Source organism: Hibiscus syriacus, unplaced genomic scaffold, assembly GCF_006381635.1.
Source record: "Hibiscus syriacus cultivar Baekdansim isolate YM2019G1 unplaced genomic scaffold, ASM638163v2 tig00000764_pilon, whole genome shotgun sequence".
NCBI classification, from domain to species: domain Eukaryota; kingdom Viridiplantae; phylum Streptophyta; class Magnoliopsida; order Malvales; family Malvaceae; genus Hibiscus; species Hibiscus syriacus.
The window spans coordinates 1,860,256-1,887,628 of record NW_024061820.1 but is presented as its reverse complement, the minus strand read 5'-3'; the positions used below and the strand labels follow the sequence as shown (position 1 = coordinate 1,887,628).

General features: G+C 35.9%; 1 protein-coding gene and 1 pseudogene across 1 annotated transcript; one reads left to right on the top strand and one right to left on the bottom strand.

The window, feature by feature from the left end:
• Positions 1-329: 329 nt before the first annotated feature.
• LOC120216396 lies at positions 330-3,431 on the top strand. The gene is made up of 2 exons (XM_039213836.1): positions 330-1,425; positions 3,274-3,431. Exons 1-2 carry the CDS (start codon positions 472-474, stop codon positions 3,406-3,408), a joined length of 1,089 nt encoding a protein of 362 aa, XP_039069767.1. The 5' UTR covers positions 330-471; the 3' UTR covers positions 3,409-3,431.
• Positions 3,432-3,985: 554 nt separating this feature from the next.
• On the bottom strand, positions 3,986-27,193 carry LOC120215093 (annotated as a pseudogene).
• Positions 27,194-27,373: the final 180 nt, after the last annotated feature.

Here is a 27,373-nt window from a genome sequence, read left to right as displayed (position 1 = left end):
AATGTTTAGCTCTTGATTTTGTATTTCATTCCCTGATACGTGTACTCTTCAAGTTGACAGTTGTCCTCTTTTACGCCTAACCCGTCCACTCTCAGCGTGAGGAAAAAAAAGTATACATTTCAATTCCGAAACAGTTCACTGTTTTCATCCCCACCGTCTCTATGATGAGTCGAAACTCTAATGGTTCATCAATATGAAAAGTCAACCATCTTCACTTTGACTAAACAATTGATGATTTCTAAGCATGCCACGTCAACGCTCACGACTTGCATTGTCTTCCTCTGCTCAACACTCTAAGCACCCTGCCTTATCCATCCTCTTTGGTATTTGCATTTTTATTCCTTTCCCTCACAAGTCATATACTTCAGAATCCAAATTCAATTGATTGGGGATAAGGGTTTGTTGGGTGCTTTCTTTATTTGGTGTTTTGTTCGCCCAAAACTAGAAACAGGATCAATCAAAATCCCTGTCATGGAAGGAGAACTACTAGATTGGGAGGTTCTCCACAGCTCGGACTCTGAGTCTAATTCTATCTTGGTTAACTCGGCCGAGTTGAGGAATCTTGAGAGCATCGAAGGTGATGCTGAAGGGATGATAAGGTCTGATTACTTTTCTCTGGGTAATCAGAGTATGCATGCAAAGGAGGGGGATGTGAGTGAAGAAGGCTCTATCGAGTCAGATAATCCGAGTTGGATTGATCCCAAGCCGGTGGCTCAGTATAGGAGGAATAACTCGGGTGATTTTTGGTCAGATTCCGGAAGTGATCGGTCAGATGATCGTAAAGTAAGTGATTTGGTTGTGAAAAAAGACTTGGAGTTCGCTGAGAACGAGAAAGACCCAGATTTTCTCCAAGGGATTGGAAAAGTGGAAGGTAGGACTGACGAATTGAGTACATTTAAGCCTGATGTTACTAAATTTAATGAATTCGATAGAACAAAGGAGTTAGGTTTTGGTGAGTTTGGCGGTATTCAAGATCAAGGTATGGATTTGGACAAGTTCTGGCCTGATTCTGGTGGAGATTGTTTGATTCCGATGAAGTTTGAGGATATTGAGAAAGGTGCTGGTTTTGATTTTAGTGACTGTATGGAAAAGGGAGCTGAGTTGGAGAATTCAGGTGAGGTCGATAATGGGAATAGCTCAACATTGGAGTCGGAAATAGGAGACTGTAATACAATTGCTAACGAAGGTTCTACTATTGATGAAATGAAGTTGTGTGCGGGATCAGTTAATGAGGGAGACAAGAAGAAGGTAGCATGGTGGAAAGTTCCTTTCGAGCTCTTGAGATACTGTATTCTCAGGGTTAGCCCTGCTTGGTCCTTCTCTGTAGCGGCGGCTGTGATGGGTTTTGTTATATTAGGGCGCAGATTGTATAAGATGAAGCGTAAGAGCAGTAGCTTGCAGCTAAAGGTTACCATGGATGATAAGGTCAGTTAGTGCTTGCGTTTTTTCTGTTATTGTTGTCAATATTATTGATCTTTTTCAGTATTTGGAAATTGAATTATGAATTGTGTCTCAGATTTAGATCATAAGTTGGCGGTTCTTCTTGCTGTTTTATGATTTATATCCATTTTCTGCATGAATCTTTATGATCTTTTTCGTTTTTGTTGCATTATCTCTTTGAGCTTCTCCATATCTAGTTGAGATCCTAAATTTGATTGATTTGTCAGCGATTTTTTTCCTGCATCCTCACTAATTTCTAACTCTGGAAATATTTGATTATTGGATGCTGTCCTGAGTGAAACTTTTATTTTATTGATTATTAGTTCCTTAGCTAATCCCCGAAATTTTCTCTTATTTTTTTGCCTGTTACTCCACTTGGTTCATTGTAAATAACTTTCGAAAAGAAATAATGTTATTACCCGTGAATTTGGTTGGGACTGAACCACAGGGGATGGATGGAAACCAATCAAGCACATCAAAGGGAGTCTGAAACCTTAAAAACTCATTAGTGAGACCAAAATCTCATTTTAGGGCTTTGATAGAAGTTGCGAGTTGTTTTATTCATTGTCTCTTTAAAAAGAGTTGCTTATTGAGGTAATTAATTAAATACAATAAAATAAGGAAAGTCATATCAGTCTAAATAAAGTTCTACTGAAAAGACCTAAATGATTCTTTGGTCACCTAATAAATGTTAAGATCCTTCTTTTTTGCAAGGTTAGGGAGTTTGGCCTTTAGATCTTGGCTTAGCATTTTGTGTCTAACCTCTTTCATGTAAGCACAAGATAACCCTAACATTTTGAACTTTGGGTCTCTTTGGCAGCCTCTTGTACTTATGTTGTCATATAACTTGCCCTAATAGATGGCAGCCTTTATAATACTGCCAAACTCCCAAGTCTCAACAGCATTAAAGCATTGAAGTTAACACTTCCATTCTTCCATCAATCCGTAACCACAACCAGAATATGAAAGAACAAACAAAGCCAAATGAAAAATGTGATATGTCCCTACAGAAAATGACAGACCAAACAAAACCGTTACTGCATTCCTTAGGAGTTAAGAGAAAAAGGGTAGGAGGCTTTAAATCTTGGTCGTTCCATACTTTTCTATCCATTTATATTTTTCAGAGACACTAACTTTTTTTATGTTTTGTTCTCTTCCATTTGTCTTGTGGTGGACCTGGAGGTGGATGGAATTTGGATATAATGGAGGATGAGATTGGAGTAATACTTATTTTCAGTTTTAGATCAGAGATATTTTGTTCATACTTCATCCTGCTTAAAATCTTGTTTATCTGTTTACAATCAAAATCGTAGCCTCAATTATTTTCAAGCATAGAGTTTTTCATGAATTTGGGTTCTTGTTCTACTTCTTTGTTTGTATCATTTGTTCCTAACTTTTGCTTGATGCATTTGAGATGCAGTGAACCTAGTGATTCATGTGCTTTTAACGAAATAATAATGCCTTTTGTTTTTATGTTGGGATACACATGCACATGAATACACATGAGGAGAGATCGATTATATTAGTGTAGACTTTCACATAGGTTCATAAACATTTTGTATGATTAATATTTGTTTAAATCAGAAAGAACAGTATTATCGATCGACATGATAATGATGAATCCATTTTGGATCAATGTGAAACTTAACGTGGACAGTGAGTCAGTGAGTACAATCATATTGGTAAATTAAATGCATGGTTTGTTAAAATATTTATTGTATAAAAGTTTTGGAAGGTGGTAAGATTAATTTGAGTTCTACACTAGTAAAAATGGCTTAGATGACTGCTGGTACACATCTAACGTTATGTTCTTTCCTTGAGTTTTACTTGCAGAAGGTCTCTCAGTTCATGACTCGTGCAGCTCGCCTCAACGAGTCTTTTTCAGTTGTAAGACGTGTCCCAATTATACGGCCTTCACTGCCTACTTCCACTGGGGTGAATCCGTGGCCTGTGATGAGTTTGAGATGAAGGTGATACTGTAAAAATTGGGGGGGGGGGGGAAAGAAAAGAATGAAAGGAAAAAAAATAGGTAAGATCAAGGAGTTTGCCCACAAGGTAAGCCATAGTATTGTGTTTGCTTTATTCTGTTGAATATTGATGTAAGGATGATTACTTCCAGTTTGTATGTTATGGGTTCTGAATTAATCAATGTGTAAAACTTAAGATTGTAAGTTGTTTCAGTCCCCTTTATGTTGTAAAACCTTGACCAAATATCATATTATAAAAGTAAATCTTTCTATTTGTAGTTCATTAGTAGGGATTAATCGGGTGTACTCTGGATTAATCAGGTAAATTTTAAAGGTCAAGTATGTTATTATTGATTATTAAACGATCACATAATCATTTCATTAGAAATTAGTAACATAATGACCACATAAACGAAATAAGCATGACCGCTGAAGGCTTAACTACATGGTAGATATAGCTCGTAAACATGGTATCATATAAAAGAAAGTAAAAACATGAATACCACTTCACGACATTTAAGCAACCTTATTACTGCCTCAATCCACTACTGAAATTGAAAAGAACATACATATAACTTTTAATTATTGATTAAACCCTTCACAGAAATGGCGGCGTTCTTAATGAGATTAAGAGCTTCTTCAAAATCATCACACAACGCACAGAAGTCTAAAGTAATGGTGTCGTCAACTGATAACACCATACCTATCTTCTTCGTATAGCTAATGATATGAATCACAAGCCCCTGCAAAATAAACATTCTCACTTAAAACATACTTTTTACACCGGCGTAAATATGTATATCTCCTAATATCTTAGTACCTATCAATAAATACATAAATATATTAGTGTAAGTATATTTTTATATTTTCAAAGAAATAAAAAATAAAAAATAATAAAATATATATATTAAGTTATTTGTATACCAATTTTATTAAATATATATATATATATATAAATTATAAATAATAAAAATTTATATGAAGTTATTTTTGTAAAAATATAATAAATTATAAATATAATTATAAATTTTAATTTATTAACAGTTAACCGTTGGTTAACCGCTTATCAAAATTTGTAACCGTAACCTTAATGGATAACCATCATATTTATTGGTTTGATTAACTAAAACCGTTTAGTATTAACAGTTCAGTTAATTAACATGTTATATCCAACTGTTATATCGGTTAACGGTTCCTGATTTTTTTAACACCACTAAGAGAAACTGGTTTTATTAGGAAGGCTTAAACTTAATTACACCCACAATTATTTTTAGGACAAACATTAATAGTTTAGATCAAATAATTATTATTACTATAATTAACCTATATCAAAATGATAAAAATATAATTATAATATATATATATATATATATATATATATATATATATAATTATAAAATCGTATAAAATATATTTTTGAATGGTAAAAAAAAAACATTTCGTCAGTTCAAGACTAACTCAAGCCGAGCACAAGTAAATATTTCAAATCACAAACTCAATCCATGGACACTGCCATTAAATTATTATAAAAGAGATTGTAAATGTAAAACAGAAAGCAACACCATTCTTTCCATCCAAGAACTACCTGAACTCTAAACATTTCGTCAGCTCATTTCTGTGCAAATGCATCAACAAATTATGCATGGGAGTACAGTTTCTACTTGCAAGTTGCAGTTCTTTTTCAATATTCAACTTTTTATCCTTGATATTGATCATCCCGTTTCACGATAACGTCCGAGTATCTTTCACTTGCATCTGTTGAAAGGTCTCCAAAAGTGGCATATGTGTTCAAACGATAACATTATTTGGTATTGGTAGTAATGCAGAAGTTGTGTAATTGAATACATGCTTGCAACGGTAGGTTTCTCTTTTCAAGCCCATGTACGTTGTGCGTTACTACTCATGCAGAAGTTTTATATTATCAAAAGAAAAGAAAAGAGAAAAAATGGAGTTTTTGACTAAATTTACATTCAGAGTTTTCTATGCTAAATATCTATCTTGCAAATATTCTGTAGATGGATAGTGCTAAGTTCTTAAAAAGTTACTTCAAGACAGTTAAAAGTAGACATACCAGGGTTTCAAAAAACATCCTTGATGCTTCTTTGCATGTCTTACGAGCCAAAAGACTGTCCATAGAAAGTACCTTATGTCCATGTACAGCTTCATCCTCCAGTAAATTCTGGAGATACTTGGCAACAGCTCTGAAAAAACAGGTATGAGAAAATATGAAGATGTGAGCTAGCCACATTCCAGATATTTCAGGTTCAAGAAATTACTTTTACATATAAAGTTTAAAAATGATAAAATTAAAGAGGTACACATCAGCTAAAATATCGACCAATGGGAGATTATAGACCTTGTGCGAGAAGACCGTCCACTATTTTCAAGAAGATGACTTTCATCACCGCATGGCATGCCATCATCATCCTCACATAGCTCATCATCATCTACATTCAGAAATCCTAAATGGGAAGATAAAGAAAACAAACATTAACCAATAGCAGCAGAGTCAAGATTGATTAAGTTGGGGGAGGGAGAAGATACCCTGCAAACAATTATGCCTATAAACCATCAAGTCATTTTCCTTGGAAAAAGATAGATATTAAGTAATAGAAAAAAAATATCTTTCAAGAAATTTTTTAAAATGTTTTTTTTTTAGAGAAACCTTTCAAGAGACCATAGCCTAGTGGTCCTATCAAAGGCCCACCCTGTCTACTCACTACTGTTATAGATTTGTATTCTAAATCTTAGAATTAATATATGGTATTCAAGGTTTATTTGTTTCCTGTAATTCATTTTACGGAAAACGTTTTCCTCATTTTCCTGTGTTTAGTTGGCGCAAAATACATTAGTGATGTAATTCATTTTCCTGGTCAACATTATTTCATTTGCATTTTCTATAAAGTGTTTTACGGTCTAATTTTCTATAAAACATTTTTCCAACTTCACTTCAAAGCATAAACACCCTACCATTCAAGACTAAAAAGTAAAAGCAAACAATAAGGCAATAAGATCAAACCTGTATCATCGGCGAGTGCAACATCCTCAAGTTCCTGCACCTAGAGGGCCAAATAGTCATTTAGCGGAATTCTTATAGCCTTCAAACAAAATAAGAAAGGCTAATGCAAAAACAAGTTTCATAATAACATACTAAATTAATGAGAAAATTGCACATTGACTAAACATTGAGGAATGGAATAGTTTTCAGAACTTTAAAACGTCCACCATGCTTTCTAGAATAGAACAAAGTTAAATATTAAACAGTAATTAGAAAATATTTAAGGTAGTAATGGAAAAATCCCAATGCTGGTGCATGTATATACACTATCCTAATTATTTTTTACTTTCTGCTATTAGAGCATAATTCGAAGTCGTTCAAGATTAAAACTTGCTAATCAGTTAGAGAGAAGTTAGAGCACTTAATATTTTGAGATCAACACCAACATGCTACACGTGTTAGAGAACTTACAGCTTGATTATCCACAAGACAGGTCATTTCTTCATTGACTGCATTAACTTCCTGAAAAACTAGAGTTTCTCCATCATTTAATGAAGCAGCCTTTTCAGAATATGTAGAATCCATTTTACTTTCTTCACTACCCTTACAGATAGGGTCCTTGTCATCATGATCCAAGAGTGCACCCTCAATTTGAGCCTCGTCAACTACACCAACTTTATCATATCCAGTTTCAGATGCAATTCGAGAACCATTCACTATCTCACCAGTTTGTACAACTGCAAGAGAATTGGTTCCATCTTCAATAGGTACACAGCAGTTTGTTAGATTGGCATCAAATGTGGCTTTAATTTCGTCCAATAATTTTGATTCATTTTCAACTTCATTAATACTCTGAGCATCATGTTCTTAAACTTCAGTAAGATTGGTTCCATTTTCATTTGTCATATCCAATTCTGAAGCATCTTCCACAGGTTGAGCATTCATTTTCTGATCCAGTGGAATATCCATTGCATTGTTTAAGATAAAACCATCTACACTGTTGATAGTCTCCGCAGCTGTCATGTTACTCTTATCTTCAGAAGCTAGATTAGTATAGGATGGTATTTCGGACTCATTTATAACAGAGTACTTAGCTACAGAAGCAACTTCGACATTATCTCTGTCAATTTCCATTCCTGTGATCCCAACTATAGGTTCATGATGCACTAGTTGAGGTACATCATCAATAACAATCCTGTCCTGCATCTGACCACTGGACTGATCCTGCTGAATCGGAGTTTCAGCAGATAGTGCCTGTTCATTATTTCCATTAATCACAGGCACAGAGCTCCATTCAATTTTACCTTCTTCAGCAATATTAGGTCTTTTAGAGCACCCTGAATCCTTAGCTACTTCAGATGATGCATGGATTTCGTCACCTTCAGAAATCCTGATACCACTTAGGTCATAGGGTACGCTGTGCAAATATGTGAGGTCAAGTGATACACCTGAAAGGTACACCAGCAGTTAGCAACTTAAAAGTTAAAATCAATGCAATAGGAAGTCCTTGATTATCAGAAGCAGAATTTTTGAAGCAACAAATAATATAATGATTTGATGCATAACCACTAGGATAGATCACTGATAAATCTTATAATCTATACAATTTATGAACTTGAGTGTGCATTCAGGCATATGACATCAATACCACAAACTGAACCGACATCTAAAGACAACAGTTGCGCCTACAGAAATGTGGTAATGGTGCATGATAGGAAAAACACGTAGAAGGAGGTGGCTTGTTCTCACAAGGGGCTGAGGATGTCCTAGATTAGACAAACATCTAGTAAGTTTAACTTTGATCGGTGGAAGAAAAACCAATTTGACCAGCACCTAGAGGAGATATATTTAAATTTTTTATCAGTAAAATTTTCTCTTTAAAGTGCTGTAGCATATTGGGTGGGGTTTACATGCAGCAGTTCATCATTCTCCCTGTATTCTCACTCAGTACATTACAGTACTCGAACTACAATATTGAATTTTTACGACCATTTTAATCAATTGACAAGTTGAAAATTTTCTTTTCTTAATACACAAACATACACATATATATAGAGAGAGAGAGATCCAATAAAAGCATTCTGATGCACTGATATTCCAGCACTTTGATCTCACCAGTAAATATAGGTTCACCAAACATTTCCTCTTCCAAGAAATGTCTCTGAATCAATGAAATTTCAGGACGAGTGCAAGGCGCTTTCTTACGTATACGACGAATGTCTTCAGTATTAACCAACTGCTGACGTATTGTACTTGATAGGCTGATAATGCAGTTTCGGTCTTCAATGGAGATGCACACTCAAATGAAGGGTGTAGAAGTGTACCTGGTGTTGACTTGAATCAAAGGCTGTCTGTAGGACAGAGTAGTGAGGACTGGAATCATGTTCCCAATACTCTAATTAATGGATCTGAACTGTTGGGAGTTATAACTAATGAACAAAAGGTTGAATATGATAAGATGAAGGTGGTACAGGATGATAATCTTTTGGTCCTTAACGCCAATAAATCCTTCAGTTCGACTGGTAGAGATTCAGTGGTGAAGTTAGGGGGGTTTAGCTCAATCTTACCTTTGGTCGATGCACACAAATCAGTGGCAAATACGGGGATTTGTTTTAAAAACTCGGTTCAATTTTTATCTCGGCCAAGCAGTATTGAGAAGCATAGGAAGTTTAAGGTTGCTTCAAGTAGGTCTGGGAGTGATTGCTCGGACCATGAAGTCTATCTGTTTTCTCGATGGAGTTTATACAAGGGTGGATAGGAGTCTGGTCATAGATTCTCGGGATCAAGACAGCGTTAATGAAGAGAATTTAGATCCAGCAATTATTGCTAGAAATGAGGTCACGGCCACCAGGGAGGTTTGTGATATGTTAGGAATCTCTTTTAAAGGGGGGCAACATGTTATGGAAAATGAGATTATGAAGTTGGAGGGCTTCTTGACTGCTGCTTTCTGGTGGATTGGGGTTTCTTGATATTTTTTTATGTCTTTTCTTAATATAATTTCCTGGAATATTAGGGGGTTAGGGAAAAAGGAAAAGGTCCGAGCAGTAGTTAGATTAGTTAGAAGATGCAAGCCGAACATTTTGCTTCTTCAGGAAAGTAAATTGAGTAAGTGCCAAAGTGGATTATTGAGAAAGATGGGGGGCAGTTCCCTGAGAGGTAAATGTGTTCAGCCAGCTGTTGGTTCTGCAGTTGGCTTAATTTGTCTATGGAATGAGGATTTATTTGAAGTCAAAAGTGAATATTCTCATAACAGGTTCATTGCATTATCAGGGAGGTTTAAGGTGTTAAATTTTGATTGTGTGATTATTAACGTGTATGGTCCAGCTGTCGAAGTTGATAAGGACGAGTTTTTCAGAGATTTGTTGGGTTTTGTGCAAAGTTTGCAATTGCCAGTATGCTTGGGGGGACTTTAATGCGTATCTAGATCCAGAGGAAAAGATTGGAGTGGCTCAAAATCGGTATGGTATGGAGCTTTTTAATTACTTTGTCTAAAATCTTAATCTTATGGATTTGCCGTTAGTTGGAGGGAGATTTACTTGGTGCAATAATAGGGAGTCTTCCACCTGGATAAGATTAGACCCGTTTTTAATTAGTGAAGCCTTTTTATAGAAATTTCCAAAAATTATCCAAAAATTATTGCCGAAATCCCTATCTGATCATAAACCCCTGGTGCTAGAAGAAGATTTCAAAAATTGGGGTCCTAAGCCTTTCTGTTTTTTCAATTATTTGTTAGAGGAAGATGAGTTTGATGGGGTGGTCCAGAATACAATTAATAATTTAAAGTTGAAGAATGGCTGAAGGGGACTACTGAGTATTCTTCAAGGAACAAAGAAAGTGATTAAAAAGTGGCCAAACAGTATTAACATGGGGATTTCAGAACTGATTTCAGATCTGGAAAAAAAGATTAATGATTTGGAATTGAGTTTTAGGGTGGGGGTTTTTTGCTCAAGATTGGGACCAATTATTGCTTTGGAGGAATGATTTGTGGGAGCTGCATAGGAAGGAGGAAAGAATTTGGCATCAAAAGTCACGACTCAAGTGGATAAAGGACGGGGATAGAAATACCAGATTTTATCATTTATGTGCCCTCAATAGGAACAGAGTGAATGCCATTTTGTCGCTGAAAGTGGATAGGGAAGATACTGCTGATCTGAGTCTGATTAGAGAGGCTATCGCAGATTATTTTAGAGTTAACTACAATGCGAAATCAACTCTGGAGGTGGAGGATATCAATCTGAATTTTGCTAAATTGACTGATGACCAAAAGGAGGGCTTAGAGGTTGAATTTTCCGAACAGGAAGTATGGGAAGCAGTTTTTTATTCGGACAGTGCCAAGGCACCGAGTCCGGATGGGTTTACTATAGGTTTTTTCAAAAAATTCTGCCATATATTGAAGGATCATATCATGAAATTTGTTCAGGATTTTCACAAAGGTAAAAAATGGGAAATGGGGTTAATCACTCTTTTATTACTCTAATCCCCAAGAAAGTGAACCCAATAGGCATTGAAGATTTCAGACCCATTAGTCTTGTTGGCAGTTTATACAAGATTATTTCCAAAATTCTATCCAATAGGCTTGTTGCGGTTATTAATGGTTTGGTAAGTCCTTCGCAGTTTGCATTTATTCCGGGTAGGCAATTGATTGAATGTGCTCTTTTGGCAAATGAAGACATTGACTATTAGAGAAAATTAGGGAAGAAAAGAGTTGTTTTCAAAGTCGATTTCCGTAGGGCTTATGATTTGGTTGAATGGCCTATCTTGTTGAGAGTTTTGAAGGTTATGGGTTTTGGGGGGAAATGGATTTCATGGATTGAGTGTTGTGTCTCTACAACCTCAATTTCGGTGCTAGTGAATGGCTCTCCTACTGAAGAATTCCAAATTAGTAAAGGGTTGAGACAAGGCTACAGTTTGTTCCCTCTCTTATTTAATTTAGTTGGGGAACTTCTAAATTTAATGCTGATAAAGGCTGGGGATTTAGGTCTTTTTCAAGGGTTTAGCATTGGTAGGGTTGACAATTCTTTCCTTTTGACACATCTGCAGTTTGCAGATGACCTGATCCTTTTTTACAGAGATTCTCTAATGCAGATTTTAAATATTAGGAGAGTTTTGAGGGTGTTCAGTGTTATGTCGGGGTTTCATCTAAACTTGTCTAAGAGCACTTAGTTTGGCTTTAATATGGATGTTGACACGATAAAGGAGTGGGCTAAGAAAGCGGGTTGTGGTGTGGGATCTTTTCTCATGACCTACCTTGGTTTGCCGATAGGTACGAGGAAGAATTCTGAGGGCATGTGGGAACCTGTAATCCAGAATTTTAATAAGAGACTAGCAGGTTGGAAAGCTAATTTATTGTCGTTGGCGGGAAGACTCGTTTTGGTTAAATCTGTGCCATCCTCTTTATCGATTTTTTTCATTTCTATTTTCAAAATGCCTTTCAAAGTGACCAAGAAGTTGAACTCTTTGATGGCTAATTTCCTTTGGGGAGATGACCATGTTAAGAAACGAATTCCCTGGGTGAACTGAAAATCAGTTTGTCAACCTCTCGAAGAGGGTGGTTTGGGAATTCTTGATTTAAGTTTGATTAATAGAGTACTGTTTGGGAAATGGGTTTGAAAATTTGCTAATGAAAAGAATAGTCATTGGAAAATGTTGATTTGCTGTAGAAACAACATTAGTAACATGTCCCTTTCTATTTCAAGTGCTCATTCTCCTTTAGATTCCTGGATTTGGAGAGGTATACAAAATAGCTATGCGAAAAATGATATGATTGGAAACTGTTTGAGAGATTATTCAAAGATTCATGTGGGGAATGTTAGGTCGATAGCTTTCTGGACTGATGTTTGGACTACGAATATGTCTCTAAAAATTCAATTCCCTAGAATTTTTGCTTTGTCGACCAATAAATGGGGGAAGGTTTCTGAGTTTGGTGAGTTTGTAAATAACGTTTGGGTCTGGAATATTCAACTTAGAAGAAACCTATGTGATTGGGAGTTGGACCAGTGGATCGTTTTAATGTCGTTGATTGACTCCATTAAGCTTACTGATTCGGTGGATGATTTTCTGGGTTGGTCGGGAAAGGAGGATGACCTGTTCTCGGTCAAGTCTTGTAGATTGACGTTATTTGGTAGGTATGAAGGGAGTTTTGAATGGAATAAGTGGGTTTGGGCAGGGTTAGCCCCTTCCAAAGTTCAAACCTTCTTGTGGCAGCTCTGTCATCACAAGATAGCAGTGAGAGTGGAACTAGTAAAAAGAGGGATCCCTATGGTGGATGTGCTTTGTCCCTTATGCCATTCCCATGATGAAACAATAGAACACATGTTCCTCTTATGTTCTGTTGCTAGGGAAATCTGGACTAAATTTCTTAGGCTTTGGGAAATCTCTTCTGTTCTGCCGCAAGATCCTTCTTCCCTTCTCTGTTCTTGGCCGAACCTAAGGTAGAAATCTACCATTTGGAAGCTTATCCCCGCTGTTGTTTTATGGTCAATCTGGAACGCAAGGAATCTGGTTGTGTTCGAAAATGGGAAACTTGACAGCTCCGGTCTGTATTTTATAATTAGATTCAGGTTGGCTAAATGGTATTTAGCTAAGCACCCTACTGTTCAAATTCAGACTAACTTATTAGTAAGGGATCCTACGCGGGCTGATGATGTTCATCATCCTTCTACTCCAAAGAAGATTATTGGTTGGACTCCTCCACTGACGGGTGCGTTTAAATTTAATGTGGATGGGGCAGTCAATAGAGACGGTATACAAGGTGGGATTGGGGGTATTTTGAGAGATTCTAGCAGTTGTCCCTTAGCCTCTTTCTCTACTGCAGTAGGGCATGGTCTTTCTACTTTGGCAGAATTGAAAGCTATTAAGGAAGGACTTGATTTGTTCTATTCGTCTGATTGGGCTAATAAGGGAAGGTTAATTATAGAGAGTGATTGCAAAAATGCAGTGGATTGGATTTTAAAACTGCATTCTGTTCCGGTCTTTTTCAGTGATCTAGTGGAGGAAATTGGGGCTGCAATTTTTGATAAGGGTTGTGTTCTTAAATGGATTCCTAGGAGTTGTAATTTGGAGGCTAACAGGATAGCTAAGCAGGGAATTGGTTGAGTGTAGAAGGCCTTTTGTTGTTTGTTTTCTGTCTGATCTTTGGGTTGTATAGGTTCTTACTTTGTATTTTTTTCGTCGGTTTGACAATCAGGACTCACCATCAGTTGATGGGGACCTAGTTTAAGAGGTCAAGTCTAAGTTAGTGTTGTTGTTTGTCGTTGTTTAAGGGCTCTGTGTGGTTTTTTTGCTTTAGATAGGGGTGTTGTCCTGGTTGTATCTTATGTAATTAAATTGTTGAATGAAACTCTAAGGCACTCTTTTCCTCCTTCCAATGATTAAGGAGCTTTCTTTCAAGCTCCATTAATTAAGAAAGAGGTTTTTAATGAGGCATTCAATTCTTATAAAAAAAAAGTACTCGACTACAACGACAAAAATTTAAAATGCAGATTGAATAAAGGAAAAAAATAAAACGAAAACACATTCTAAGATTCAATTAATCAGAATAAATTCCATTCGTTAATATTTCATTATGTGCCAACCTGGCAACCCAGAAACACAAACTCATTATATCTTTAGCCAGTCACTGGAATGTAAACCACATATGGCATGCTACAAATGAAATGTTATATTCTACAATCAGTATGTAATCAAGTGTTTAACACCATTCAGCTAAAGTTCCTCTTGGAAAACTTAAAAAGAAAACAGAGAAAAAAAATGCTTCAGAGACGAATGGCACTTCTATGTAGGTTAAAGATGAGAAGACCACAAAAGAAAACACGGAAGGATAGAAATTTCAATTGTGCAGAATTTCATAGGCAAATTTTAATTTGTAAAATCAAAGACAATGAAGCTCAATAAAAACAAAACATGTTGTGTTGACAGTTAATATTATCAAATCAAGTTTTTCAAATTCCAAGTGCATTGGAGAATAGAATAAACATCAAACATCAACTAGCGAGATATAAAAGATAAAAAAAACCTAAATAACATACTCGCCATGTAAGACCATTGTATCATCCATAAGCACTTTTCTCTTGGTGGCACTAGGTCTTGGTGCAGTTCGTGGGCGTTTTAATGACACTATTTCAAGGGGAGGAGTTGGTTTCATTTTGAAAACTGAAGATCGTCCAACTGAAGCAATGACAAATTAAGTTCATTTGTAAAAATATTCTTTATGAACCATGCAATCCTTGGATAGTTTACAATCTAGGTCATTGAACTTAGTATTACCTTTCAGATCAATCATAAAACTTTAAATTAAAAAGAAAAAGACTTCACTTAACTTGTTTATTAACAAATTAGGTTACTTGTGCTACTTCCATTCAGGAATTTTAATACAAAGAGTGATGGTATGCATACAAAACTTTTTTTACATCTTATCAAGATAATGCCTAAAAGATTATGGCATTTTTTACCAACAAAACCATTTGATTTATTTTTCAAAATGGACCCACAATGACAACATGGATTTTTTTTAGCCTAAAACGCCTGCTAGGCATTATCTTGATGGCATGTAAAACTAAGCTATGCAGCTATGCATCCTAAGTCAACTTTTCCGTTAGAGTTACCTAACAAGTTGGCACAAGTGACCTAGTTTATCAATAATTGAAGTTTAGTGATATAACTTGATAAATTAAAGATTTGTAACTGTAGGAATTATAGAGATGATTTGTTACCATTCCTATAGAGATATGATTTGTTACCATTCCTATAGAGATATGATTTTGTAAATAGATTTCTACAATCCCTTATTTTAAGGGATCATATCCTAGGATTATTATTTTTCCTTTCTTAGAGTTTCCTACTTTAGAGAGATATTTTGTATAAAAATATGTAATCTGTCATATTGAAAAGAATAAGAAATTACAGATAATTACTCTGATTTTTACATGGTATCAGAGCTTAGGTTACGGTTTCTTTCTAACTTAGATGATGTCCACAACTTCTTCTCTTACTCCGGAGATCACTTCAAATCCAGAAAATTTTTCTGGTTCTGCTTCTCAATCAGAAGGTAATCTGGTCATGAAAGAACCAGAAGGTAAACCTCATGCTACAGTTTTTTTCTCTTCCCAGTCGTCTCCTAATTGGATCCTCGATTCTGGTGCTACGGATCATATGACTGGTAATAAGGATTTGTTTTGCAATTATTTTCCAAACTTTGGTAAAGCTGTCAAAACGGCTGATGGTTCTTTGTGCAAAATAGAAGGACATGACACTGTTATTCTCAATGACTAGATTGTACTTTAAAATGTCCTCTTCGTACCAAATCTGGCTTGCAATCTCGTTTCCGTTAGTAAACTTTCCACCGACTTGCACTGCTATATAATTTTTAATGATATTGATTGTACTTTACAGGCACTGAACTCGAAGAAGATGATTGGTAAGACCAGCTTGCAGAATGGTCTCTACATTCTTTCTGCCTCTACTAAAACCGAAATCTTTCACCGCTTTAAAAGAAGTTGATAATGTTATGTTATGACACTATTGTTTAGGTCATCCTAGTTTTCACTATCTTGCAAAAGTTTTTCCTGCTCTATTCATTCATAAAAGGCCAAATTCTTTTTCTTACAAAGTTTGTTCTCTTGCCAAACATACTAAATCAACTTATTCTCCTTCTACATATAAGCCTTCTCACCCTTTTGCTTTGATCTACAGTGATATTTGGGGTCCTTCTCGAGTGAAGAATGATGATAATTGTAAGTGGTTTATCACTTTCATTAATGATCACAGTAGGATAACTTGGACTTATTTGCTAAAAGATAAATCTTAAACTGCATGTGTTTTTACCCAATTTTATAACATGGTTCTCACTCAATTTGGGTCTAAAATTTAGCTCTTTAAATCTAATAATGGCAGTGAATTTTTTCCTAAGTCTTTGGGTGCGTTTTTCAGGGAAAATGGCATAGTTCAGATTAGTTCTTGTGTTGACACCCCACAACAAAACGGTATTGTCGAAAGAAAAAATAGACACCTCCTTGAAGTTACTCGTTCTCTTTTATTTACCACTAATGTTCCAAAATATTTGTGGGGGAAAGCCTTATTAACTTCCAATCGAATGTCTAGTAAGGTTTTACAATTTCAAACACCTCAATCTATATTTTTGTAATACTTTCCCCATTTTAAACCTATCTCCTCCATTCTTCCACTTAAAATATTTGGTTGTACTGTTTTTATCCAAAACATTGCTCCTAAAAAGTCCAAGTTAAATCCTAAATCATTAAAGTGTGTACTGGTTGGGTATTCTTCACTTAAGATGGGTTATAAATGTTATCATCCTCCTTCAAAACGATTTTTTACCACTATGGATATAACATTTTATGAGCAGGATCCCTATTTCACTCAGGCTGAAATTCAGGGGGAGACATGGAAGGATTTTCAGCCACTTCAGGTATCTCCTCCTACTCTTCATTCTCAACCTTCAGAATTGGCACCAATTTTGTCCTTACCTACAAATTTGTCACCTGTAACTACTCCCATTGATCCATCGGTAGTACCTATCACTACTTAACCCATACCCACTTTAAATACCCTTCCTGAAAATACACCTACTCCCATTCAAAATATTCCACAAACTACACCAATCAAACATCTCCGTTTCTATACAAGGAAAAGAAAACATATTCGTGAGGCTGTTTTGCAATCTGATGCTTGCCGAGAATTGGATTTGAGTCCAGCTGCCGAAATAGAAGAAGAAATCAGTAAGTCCACTTCCCTTACTCTAGATGACTTTCCTATTGCTATTAGAAAAGGGGTTAGACAGTGTACCAAGCATCCTATTGAAAAATTTGCTGGTTATAATTCATTGATGCCATATTTTCAAGCATTTACAGCAAACTTGGATAAAGAACATGTTCCCACAAGCATAGCTGAAGCTCTAAAGGATTCAAAATGGAGAAGGGTTGTTGAAGAGGAAATTTGTGCACTGGAGAAAAATGCTACTTGGACTGTTACGGACATTCCTCAAGGAAAAAAGGTTGTTGGTTGTAAATGGATCTTTACTGTAAAGTATAACTCAAATGGTAGCATCCAACGATACAAAGCGAGACTAATGGCCATAGGCTTTACACAAACATATGGGATAGATTTCACAGAAACTTTTGCACCTGTGGCGAAGCTGAATACTGTTCGAGTACTCCTAAGTTTGGCTGTAAATTGTGATTGAAAATTACACCAACTTGATGTAAAAAAACATTTTTCTTAATGGCAAGCTAGAAGAAGAAGTCTATATGAAGTTGCCACCTGGCTTAAAGTCTGTTAAAGGAAGTAACAAGGTGTGCAAGCTCAACAAGTCTCTATACGGGTTAAAGCAATCACCCAGAGCTTGATTCGAGAGGCTCACTAAAGTCATCCGAAAAAACGGCTACAAGCAATCCCTCGCCGATCACACTCTTTTCATCAAGGTAACTTCTACAAATAAGAAAACTATCCTTATTGTGTACGTGGATGACATAATTCTTATCGGAGATGATGAAAAAGAGATTTGCAATTTGAATAAGTTGTTAAATAAGGAATTCGAAACCAAGGACTTGGGAAAGCTAAGGTATTTCCTAGGAATGGAGGTGGCAAGGTCAAAAGGACTTGTGATCAACCAAAGAAAATATGTACTTGATTTACTCAAAGAAAATGATTTTCTTGGTTGTAAGCCGATTGATACACCAATGGAGGCAAGCTTGAAATTTAACAAAGAAGATGGGTCCTTGGTAGACAAAGAGAAATTTCAAAGATTAGTTCGGAAACTAATTTATTTATCATTGACAAGGCCAGATATAGCATTTCCTGTAAATGTGATAAGTCAACACATGACTAATCCTACTGAAGAGCATATGGCAGCAACAAATAGAATTCTCAAGTACTTGAAGAAAACTCCAGGACACTGTTTAATGTTTAAGAATACACAAGACAGAACTGTTAAGATCTTTACAGATTCTAGTTGGGCCGGAGACCTTACTGAAAGGAGATCCACTAGTGGCTACTGCACCTTTGTTTGGGGAAACCTTACAACTTGGAGAAGTAAGAAACAATCTATCGTTTCAAGAAGTAGTGCTAAAGCTGAATTTAGAGCACTAGCATTGGGAATATGCGAAGGAATTTGGCTACTTAAACTACTGAAAGAACTTGTCACTAATCAAGAGGATCACTTTGAAGTTTTGTGTGATAATCAATCTGCTATTCAAATTGCCAAGAACCCAGTTCAACATGATCGGACAAAGCATGTTGAGTGATAAGCATTTATTGCTGATCAAGTTAACAAAAAGACAGCCACACTTTCATACATTCCTTCAGAAGAACAAGTTGCAGACATTCTTACTAAGGCTTTGCCAAAGCCTATTTTCAATAAATTCCTATTCAAGTTGGGATTATACAATGTATATTCTTCAGCTTGAGGGGAGTGTAGGAATTATAGAGATGATTTGTTACCATTCCTATAGAGATATGATTTGTTATCATTCCTATAGAGATATGATTTGTTACAATTCCTATAGAGATATGATTTTGTAAATAGATTTCTACAATCTCTTATTTTAAGGGATCATATCCTAGGATTATTATTTTTCCTTTCTTAGAATTTCCTACTTTAGAGAGATATTTTGTTATAAATATGTAATCTGTCATATTGAAAAGAATAAGAAATTACAGAGAATTACTCTGATTTCTACAGTAACCTACATAAAAATGATGATAAGTTCAATAACCTAGAATGGAAATTATCCAAATCCAGTTATTCTAGTGAATTAATGGATGGGAGATGATAGCTCATTAAAGTAAAAATGCTTCTACCTAAAATAGAAGACAAGTCATCATCATCGAGAATCAATTCTGCAGTTTTGAATTGAGTCCTTCTAAATGATTCAACTGAGTTTATACTTTCGACAGTAATTGTACTTTCATTTATACTTCGCTTTTTGCCTGAAATGAATTTAGTTCCAGCCTCAATTTCATCATTCTCTTCTGGAACCTCTTTGTCTAGGGTAGACTCGCCCAGTAAATTATTTGGTTTATCAAAAGGCTCTTCTGGTGCAGAGAGTAACTTTTCAGGTGCAGGCAAATCAGACATAGCACATTTATTTGAATTTTCTAACTGATCATCACATAAAGAAGGTTCTAACATCTGAGTTTGGCAGGCTTCACCTGCAAAGATAATATTTACAGAAATGAGAAAAAAACCAATATGAAATCATGAAGATAAAATCAAATAATAATAATGTCATGGATTATTTACATAAAGAGAGGGAAAATAACACCATCTAAGTAAAGCTACATCATAGGACTGGTATAACAAACCTTGCACCTCAGTGCAGGCTCCAGAAGGATGAAAGTTCTCCTCCCTTTTCGACAGATCGACCAAGTTTTGCTCTGCCAAAACAGAATTCTCAGGTCCAAGAACTGGAATAGATGGGGCATCTTCATGTGTTGGTTCCTGACAAGCTTGCACTTCACCATCAACAACTGTTGGTCTACTGGGAAATTCAAATAAACAGGAAGGATTTGAAGCTATTACGTTGGAAGGTGAGCATGACTCCTCCAAATTATTGAAGGTTTCAGTATCATTGGCAAATTCAAACTTATGTGATGCTTGATCATTCTCCAAATAGCAGCAGTCTGATGTGGGCGCACAGGTACTACTTGAACATGTTCTTCGAGTAGGGTCTTCCAAATCAAAGGTGACATTGGAGCAGCTAGGAGATTCTGCACATTCACCATCATTCCTATCCCTTGAGTGCATGACACCGTAATGCATATCTTCCACTCTATCCAACCCATCAGGTCCTCCAGTAGTCCTAACAGCAGATTTGAACTCAATAGATGTGGCATCATGGAGAGAATTTACTTTTGGTTTAGTATGTTCTTTCTCAATATTTCCAATATAGCAGTCATTCTCAGAAGGCATATTAATTATAGCCTCACAATTTAGATCAGTTTTCAAAGACTGATCCACCGGGTTTTCATCCCCATGGGAATGAATTGATTTATTAGAAGCATTTTCCACACACTCAGAGTTGTCCAATTCTATATGATTGTAATGTTCTGGTTCTACATGGTCACCACCAGCCAGTGCATCATATACTTCCTCCGGCGCAGGAGTACCTGGATCCTGATCACACTCTCCGGATTCAGAATTTACAGCTAAGCATTCAACCTAACAGCAAGAAAATCAAATTATCAAAGCAAGTCAGATAAAAAAAAAGGCTAGAACATGAACTGCTGCCTCAGATAGATAAAAAAAGATTTAAAAAGAAACTATTTACTGTGTTGAAACAACAAACCTGATTCTCAATGCAATCGATTGGTGCAGCTTCTAAATTACTTGGGTCTTGTTTCTCTGGTACGTCTGACCCTTGAAGGTCATGCCTGTAATGACAAACAGGTAAGGTTAGCCAGATAATTTAATGGTTGCATATATTAACCATTGAATTTAGTGATAGCTTAATAATTGTTAATGTTGCAATTATTAACGATTGAAGGGGCAATAAGGCAAAAGAGTGTATGAGGCTGTGAGCATTTAATATACAATACAATTGGAGAAAGGATAGGGATTCTATATAATATATCAAGCTTACAAAGATGCTCCACCATCTACTGGCACTGCAACCTTATCTAGGACTAGCTCCTGCTCAAAATTAAACAGAGATAAGAATTTTCAGTCAATGATTAGAGTAAGAGAAAAAACACCAAGCAAAAGTAAGAAAAAAAGATCGGCTAACTCATAGAGAAGATATTTAAAGGCTCCATTCAGGGTTTATATCAGATCTGAAGGGCTATGGACAAAACCATCCATTAAGCAATTTAAAGGCTCTGCTGACCAGAGGATCCCAGGGCACACATTTAAACTTCAAAAACCAAGTGATAAGAGTTATTGATTGTTCAAGCCATCTACGAAACCGCTTCAGTAAATTGACCCACTTCATCCCCATCCCCAAAAGGCAATATGCAATTCTAATTGTATTTAGGGCAAGCATATGCATTTATGCTACTTCATCCCCATCTCCAAGTACTGCCAGTTTAAACAAGCTAATTTGCCCTTTAGCCCTTCCTTCATCTCATTACTGTTCTCAAAAAAGCCACTCCCTCGTGGACACAACTATTTTGGAACAGGCACAAATCATTCTACTCTTGGCGGTTTTCCTTCTCGTTAGTTTCATATTTCTTAATTTTCAATAGATATGAATAGAGGTGAGTATTAGATCGAGTTAAGTTGAATCGAGTGAAAAGAAATCAAATTAGTCGCATTGTCGAGTATTATTTTATCATTCAAATTTTACTTGAATTTTTTTAACTCAAGTTGAGTTTATGAAATTTGATTCAAAACAAATATGTTTTTTTGGGTTTATATTCAAATTTAATTGTAATTATTTATAATACTATCATACTAATTGGTTTTAATTTAAGCGACTCCCTAACCATATACGATATACATATATATTTCTTCACATCCTTTTTCACAGTAAGATTTGTAATGTTATTTAGTAATATATCTATAATATTATTTTTAAGTAGTGGTTTTGAGGACAGTATTAATTACAAAGGAGTTAAGGAAACCAGAAACAAATCACAAAACAATTGAATTACTTATCTAAAGATAAAAAACGATGTAGTTTTATTATTTGGGTTTCCGATTATTCAAACTTTTAAAATTGAAACTTGACTCAAGCTCGAAATTCATACCACTAATTCAAGTTAAGTCAAATAACTTGGCTCGAATAACTTGAAATTAAGAGAAATATCGATTTTTTTAGTCGAATTGAGTTTTGCTTACCCCTTAGTATGAAAATCTTTGTTGAGTTTGAAAATATTCCTATCCCAGTTGGGAAGCTTTAAGCACACATTGACTTCTCTCTTCCAATGTTATGATAATCAAGGTCTCTTCCCTTTTAAAAAGTAAATAAGCTAACCCATTAGTCCAAAACCCTAAAGTAGTAGTTATTACTGTGCAATATTATCACAATCCTTTTGTTCCGATAAAAATTCCAAATAACTCTAAGAAGAAAACAAAAATGTTCTAAATGAAATAGTGGAAGATTTTCAAGTGAGACAAAGAAAGGAGGAAGTAACCCCATCCCCTCCCCTCCAATGTTTAAATGCATAATTTACACTTAAGAGGGAATTAAGCATGACTGATTCCACACCATCAACACATACTAAAAAATGAATCTCTGCTAAAGAAAAAGTGGCATAAATGATAAGGTACTCAAGAAATGCCAGCTAAAAATCACCAAAAACGAAAATTTTGTAAAATTAAGAAAACTAATAATATACTCAATTAAGGTACAACTCGCATTATAAGTCCTTTTCTTTTTTGTTTCCTTATGAAAGAAAGTTACCAAATACACTAATCTCTGCTTTCTGTATTTTCAAAGGAATTGTTGCAAATCAATTTGTTCCAAGTCCTACCTTGGATCTCACTCCGTCAAAGAAAAGGAGTCCTTCAACCCAAAATACAGATTTTACTTCTTCTACTTAATGGAGAAAAGCTTGTGATGATGTCAGTAGCTATTGCCTTTTTTTGCATTGTACAAGGCAACCTCAACCCTAGGTGCAGGATATTCACCTGTATAGCCTAAGTCTTAATCATCTTCTTATTCATAAACCATCAATCAAATCCTAACAAATTCCATACCAAATTTTGGCCAGTTACACTTCAGTAAATCAACCATCAAAACGTATCACATTTTTTTCATCCATTAAAGTCCTAAATTCTGATATTCTTGCCTATATTAGTAAGCCTCCCACTTATTACAGACAAATTTTCCAACAAAATGTCAGTGAAGCAGAAATGACAAGATTACCTCAACAAGGAGACCAATCTGAGAAGTATCCCCATCACCAAACCGTTCTTAAAGAGTATATAAAATACAGAATTTTAGATTTACATATTTACTAATCAAAATGTAGTTAAATCAATAATCCTTACATTCAAAAGCACATACTAACCATCTAATCCAAATTGTAATGTGGAGTAAACCACGCCATCCATGGTATCTTGAAGAGTAATCTGCTCTCTTGAGCTAATGTGATGGTCAACATAGTTACTGCCAACAAAGCTACACGTTAAAAAGTGTACAGTACATCTATGGATAACCTATGTTGCTCGAACTGTTCATTTTACTTAAAGTATCCCTGTCTGACAATTGTGTCCAATAGGTGAATATGGGGATATGACCTCCAAAGAACTTCCACGTACATGGACAAACTAAGAAAAATCTAATCATACCAATTTTGCAAGTCCATATTCGACACTCACCCCCAAGTCCGAGTAACATGGTGGTTAACTAATGAAAATCTCATATGACCAAGGCAACACATAAATCAAGAAAGCCAATTAGGAACTAACCCCTGAAAAACCTCATTATCAGGCAGCTCAAAGTCATCAAGATCAAAAGTATCCGGCAAAGTGATTGAATGGTAGGGTGCATTTGATTCTTCGGGTGGTAAATCAACTGCAGTGGAGTAAAAAGCCTGCTTAATCTTAAGTAAGGCTTCACTGCAATCATCAAACAGGAGTTCACCTTTCTAGAATATATTTGTCCGCTCTTGTGAGTACTACAAAATGAGTGCGGATATGTGTGCAAGTATACACAATCGAACAAGTAATACAGTGATAAGTGAGTATCGTCTCCACAGGGATTGGAGGAAGTCGAATAAGTTCTATAGGAGTCATTAAGGAAAATCTAAATCTACTTCTCCGAATAGTCTTTCTTCTATACCTAGTTTGCCCGACATAGTCTACTAATGTGCCCTATGCTATCTCTAGTAAAGGACACGACAGATTAAAGATACTCTGGCAAAATCGATTGGCGTAAACCCCTGCAGTGATCCTATTGGTCTAGATAACAGGATATGTCTCACAATACCTTTTTACGGCAACATTAACATCTAACCTATTGTTGATGCACAACTCCTTTTAGTCGAATGAAATCCTAACCTTATCTCTAAGGTGTATTAGGCCTAGTTACTACCTAGAACTCCTTGTTTATGTAGTTCCTCCCTAGTTTCTCTCGAACACTAAGGATATGTTACCTAGGTATTCTCTCGAACCCTAAGAATCTCCTAAGAAATGACTACTCTCGTAGCTCCTACAACCTTAAGGCATTAAACTCCATAAACAAAACAGATTAAAGCATAGAAAAATCAACCATTCATTAAAATAAAACTTAAACATCCAAAATGAACTCCCACCAAATAGGATTAGTTCATGATGGGGTTCGAAATAAGCAAGATTATCCGTTCCTTACAACCCAAATAACAAAATATGAAAGCAAAGAACTAAAGGAAGGAGAAAAAACCTTCGACGTGCACTGTCGGCGCTTCCCTCGGCCACCACAAACTGCCCCCAGCAAACTAGCTCCTCTCGGATGCCTAAAATGCCACTCCCGCAGGCTTGTCACGGAGAAATGCCACGGCAAGTAGGATTGCCGGAGAAAGATGAGACATTCTCTCTCTAACTTTTTAAGCTCTAAACCGGGTGGAACCAAAGTCTTCAACAATGTGATTTTATCCTCTATTTATAGGGGAAAACTAATTCTAGGACTTGGTGTTAACTTTCCTAGAAAACCCCAAAACCATAGTTAAGTTGTTTGGGAGTCGAGCAGGACAGACTATGTTACAGCCTGGGTAGCTGGCTGAGTACCCGGCATAATCCCGCTGCAGACGCCCAAGGACAGATAGGATCTGCAGAGTAGGCGGCGTGGTCAGTAGGATCGACTGTAGCAGCGCCGACCCCTCCAGGCGGATCTTCAAGGCAGATTTCTCGAGCAGAGATCACGGAAAGTCGGATACAGCTGGCTTCAAAAATATCTTCTCGCAATGTAAGCACTTTCGAAATGTCAGTTGAACTTGGCAAATTCATTTTGCTCAACAATCTCCTTATGTCACGGTATTTTCTTTCCTCTTTTACTTGCTCTCAATACCTACACATCATCAGACAAATATCTTTCCCATAAAACATCGTTGTAAAAGTAAAATGCCACGGCAAATCAAAATCCACCACATGCAACTAAATGCATCTACATGGTCCGAAATGAGCCTTTAGACATTCAATAACTTAAGTTAAAAGGTCTCAAAATGTGGCATTTTACGGAGTTATCAATATCCTCACCACTCCAAGAAGAAGATGACTGGACAATCGGAGCGCAATTGGCACGTCAGGAAACATAATAGAGTCTGTTCAAAGCCATATTCACGCAAAAAAAAAATGAAGTTATATAAAAAAGGAGGATGCAATGAGCTTTAAAAAAAATCTCAATAAATGTTAAGTGGGATTTTGGAATGGAAGTTTCAGTTTCAAAAACCATAGGCAAGAGACATGCATATAGGAGCAAACTATTGTCATATCCACCCTCCCCCCATAATTTTCAAGAGAAACCATGTTTTTACCAAGTTTCACGTCATCAAGCATGCTGATTTTCAAGCAATTCTGGTATTTATAATTTTCAATTCAGAAATACCAAGTCTATTAATGTATGTTTTACAGTTGAAACTGCTTTTATCTCATCAAGATGTTAGAAATACTAAATAAACTTAAAACTAAGTGTGCATGGCCATCACTAATTCCAGTGGTTGATCTAATACACGTGAAATTACAAGAAAAGAAAAGAGCATATTAACAGGACAAATAAGAAAGGACATTTTAATTACTTCTTCCTAATTACTTCCTCATAATGTTGCCAAAACTAAATTGGTAATATGCAAAATCCTAATTGAATAAAATGAAGCTTCGACGGGATAACTAAAAAGGAAGTACCAATTATGAAGTAAATATGTTTCGTGTATTAAGGTAAAATCATGCATTTCTCTCTCCGAAAAAGATCGCAGTTTAAATGTAGCACAAGAAACAAAAAGAAAGCCTAAATAAATACTGATTCAGCAAAAAAAGAACCTATCCACACAGTATATAGTAAGAAGACTAGGATATTTCTCTATTAAATGGAAAAAGGATAAATTATGTACACGTAAACTTAAAGGTACTAACCAACAGAAACACCGATGTCCGTGTCCGCCACCTGATTCTTTCGGAGCTTCCTCTCCAGATGAGCAGCTATCCATATAGTCCCCAGTGGACCTTTCTTCGCTAAGATAAACTGTGAATAAAACATTTTTCGCCCAATACAAACCCAATTTCTTCATACAACTTCGCCACTACTGAATGTAACAAAACTCTATTATTTTAGCTTAAGATTACAGCTTTGAACTTCCGGTCAGAATTCAACAAGCCCGCATAACTCACGAGTGAAGGGAAACCCTAAATTTCAAATGCTCCAACAGAACCCTTAATCTTCCACTTCTAGCAACGGGGGAAAAAGCAAATTAAGTTCAGAATACCGCTAAAAATAAAAAGAAACAATGAAACCTTAATAAATCCCCGTTCAACAAACAACCTCTGAAACCCTCCCAAAACTCCTTGAGCCTAAAAAGCGTCCCATTTCTGCTTAATTTACAGAGTCGCAGCTCGGTAGAACATCAAAGTGTTGGAATTTCAGTTTGCAGAATCGCCACAATAGTCGGATCGAACGTACACACGACTTGGAAACAGGGAGAGAGGCAAAAGAGACGGGGGGTTGGGGGGGTTTATTGTAATTTAGAAAGATTTTCAAAATTCAACTTTGTTGTTGTTGTGTTACTGCACCAATGTTGGAAACGTGGAGCTTTTTCACTGGTTGAGTATTTCGAATTTCTCGGCTACTTTTCGTACTATAAACAGATTTGATGCCCTTTTTCAGCTTTGCCGGGGAAGGACTAGTGGTTCAATCCAGGTGAAGCGTTTTTGGAGGAATAATTAAATCACAACCAATGTTCTCAAAGCATTTAATCCTGTTTCCGAAGAAAAATAAATAAACAATTAAAATCGCATTTGTGAAACGAAAATCATCCTTAATTCCACATCGCATCAACTATAAATAAATAGTTCCACATTGAATTATGCTAATTACAAATAAAT

Excerpts from the sequence above, each read along its gene's own strand:
- LOC120216396 (XM_039213836.1), top strand. The coding sequence starts at position 472 with ATGGAAGGAGAACTACTAGATTGGGAGGTTCTCCACAGCTCGGACTCT. Across the intron at positions 1,426-3,273 it reads AGGTTACCATGGATGATAAG|AAGGTCTCTCAGTTCATGAC; the intron begins GTCAGTTAGTGC and ends TTTTACTTGCAG.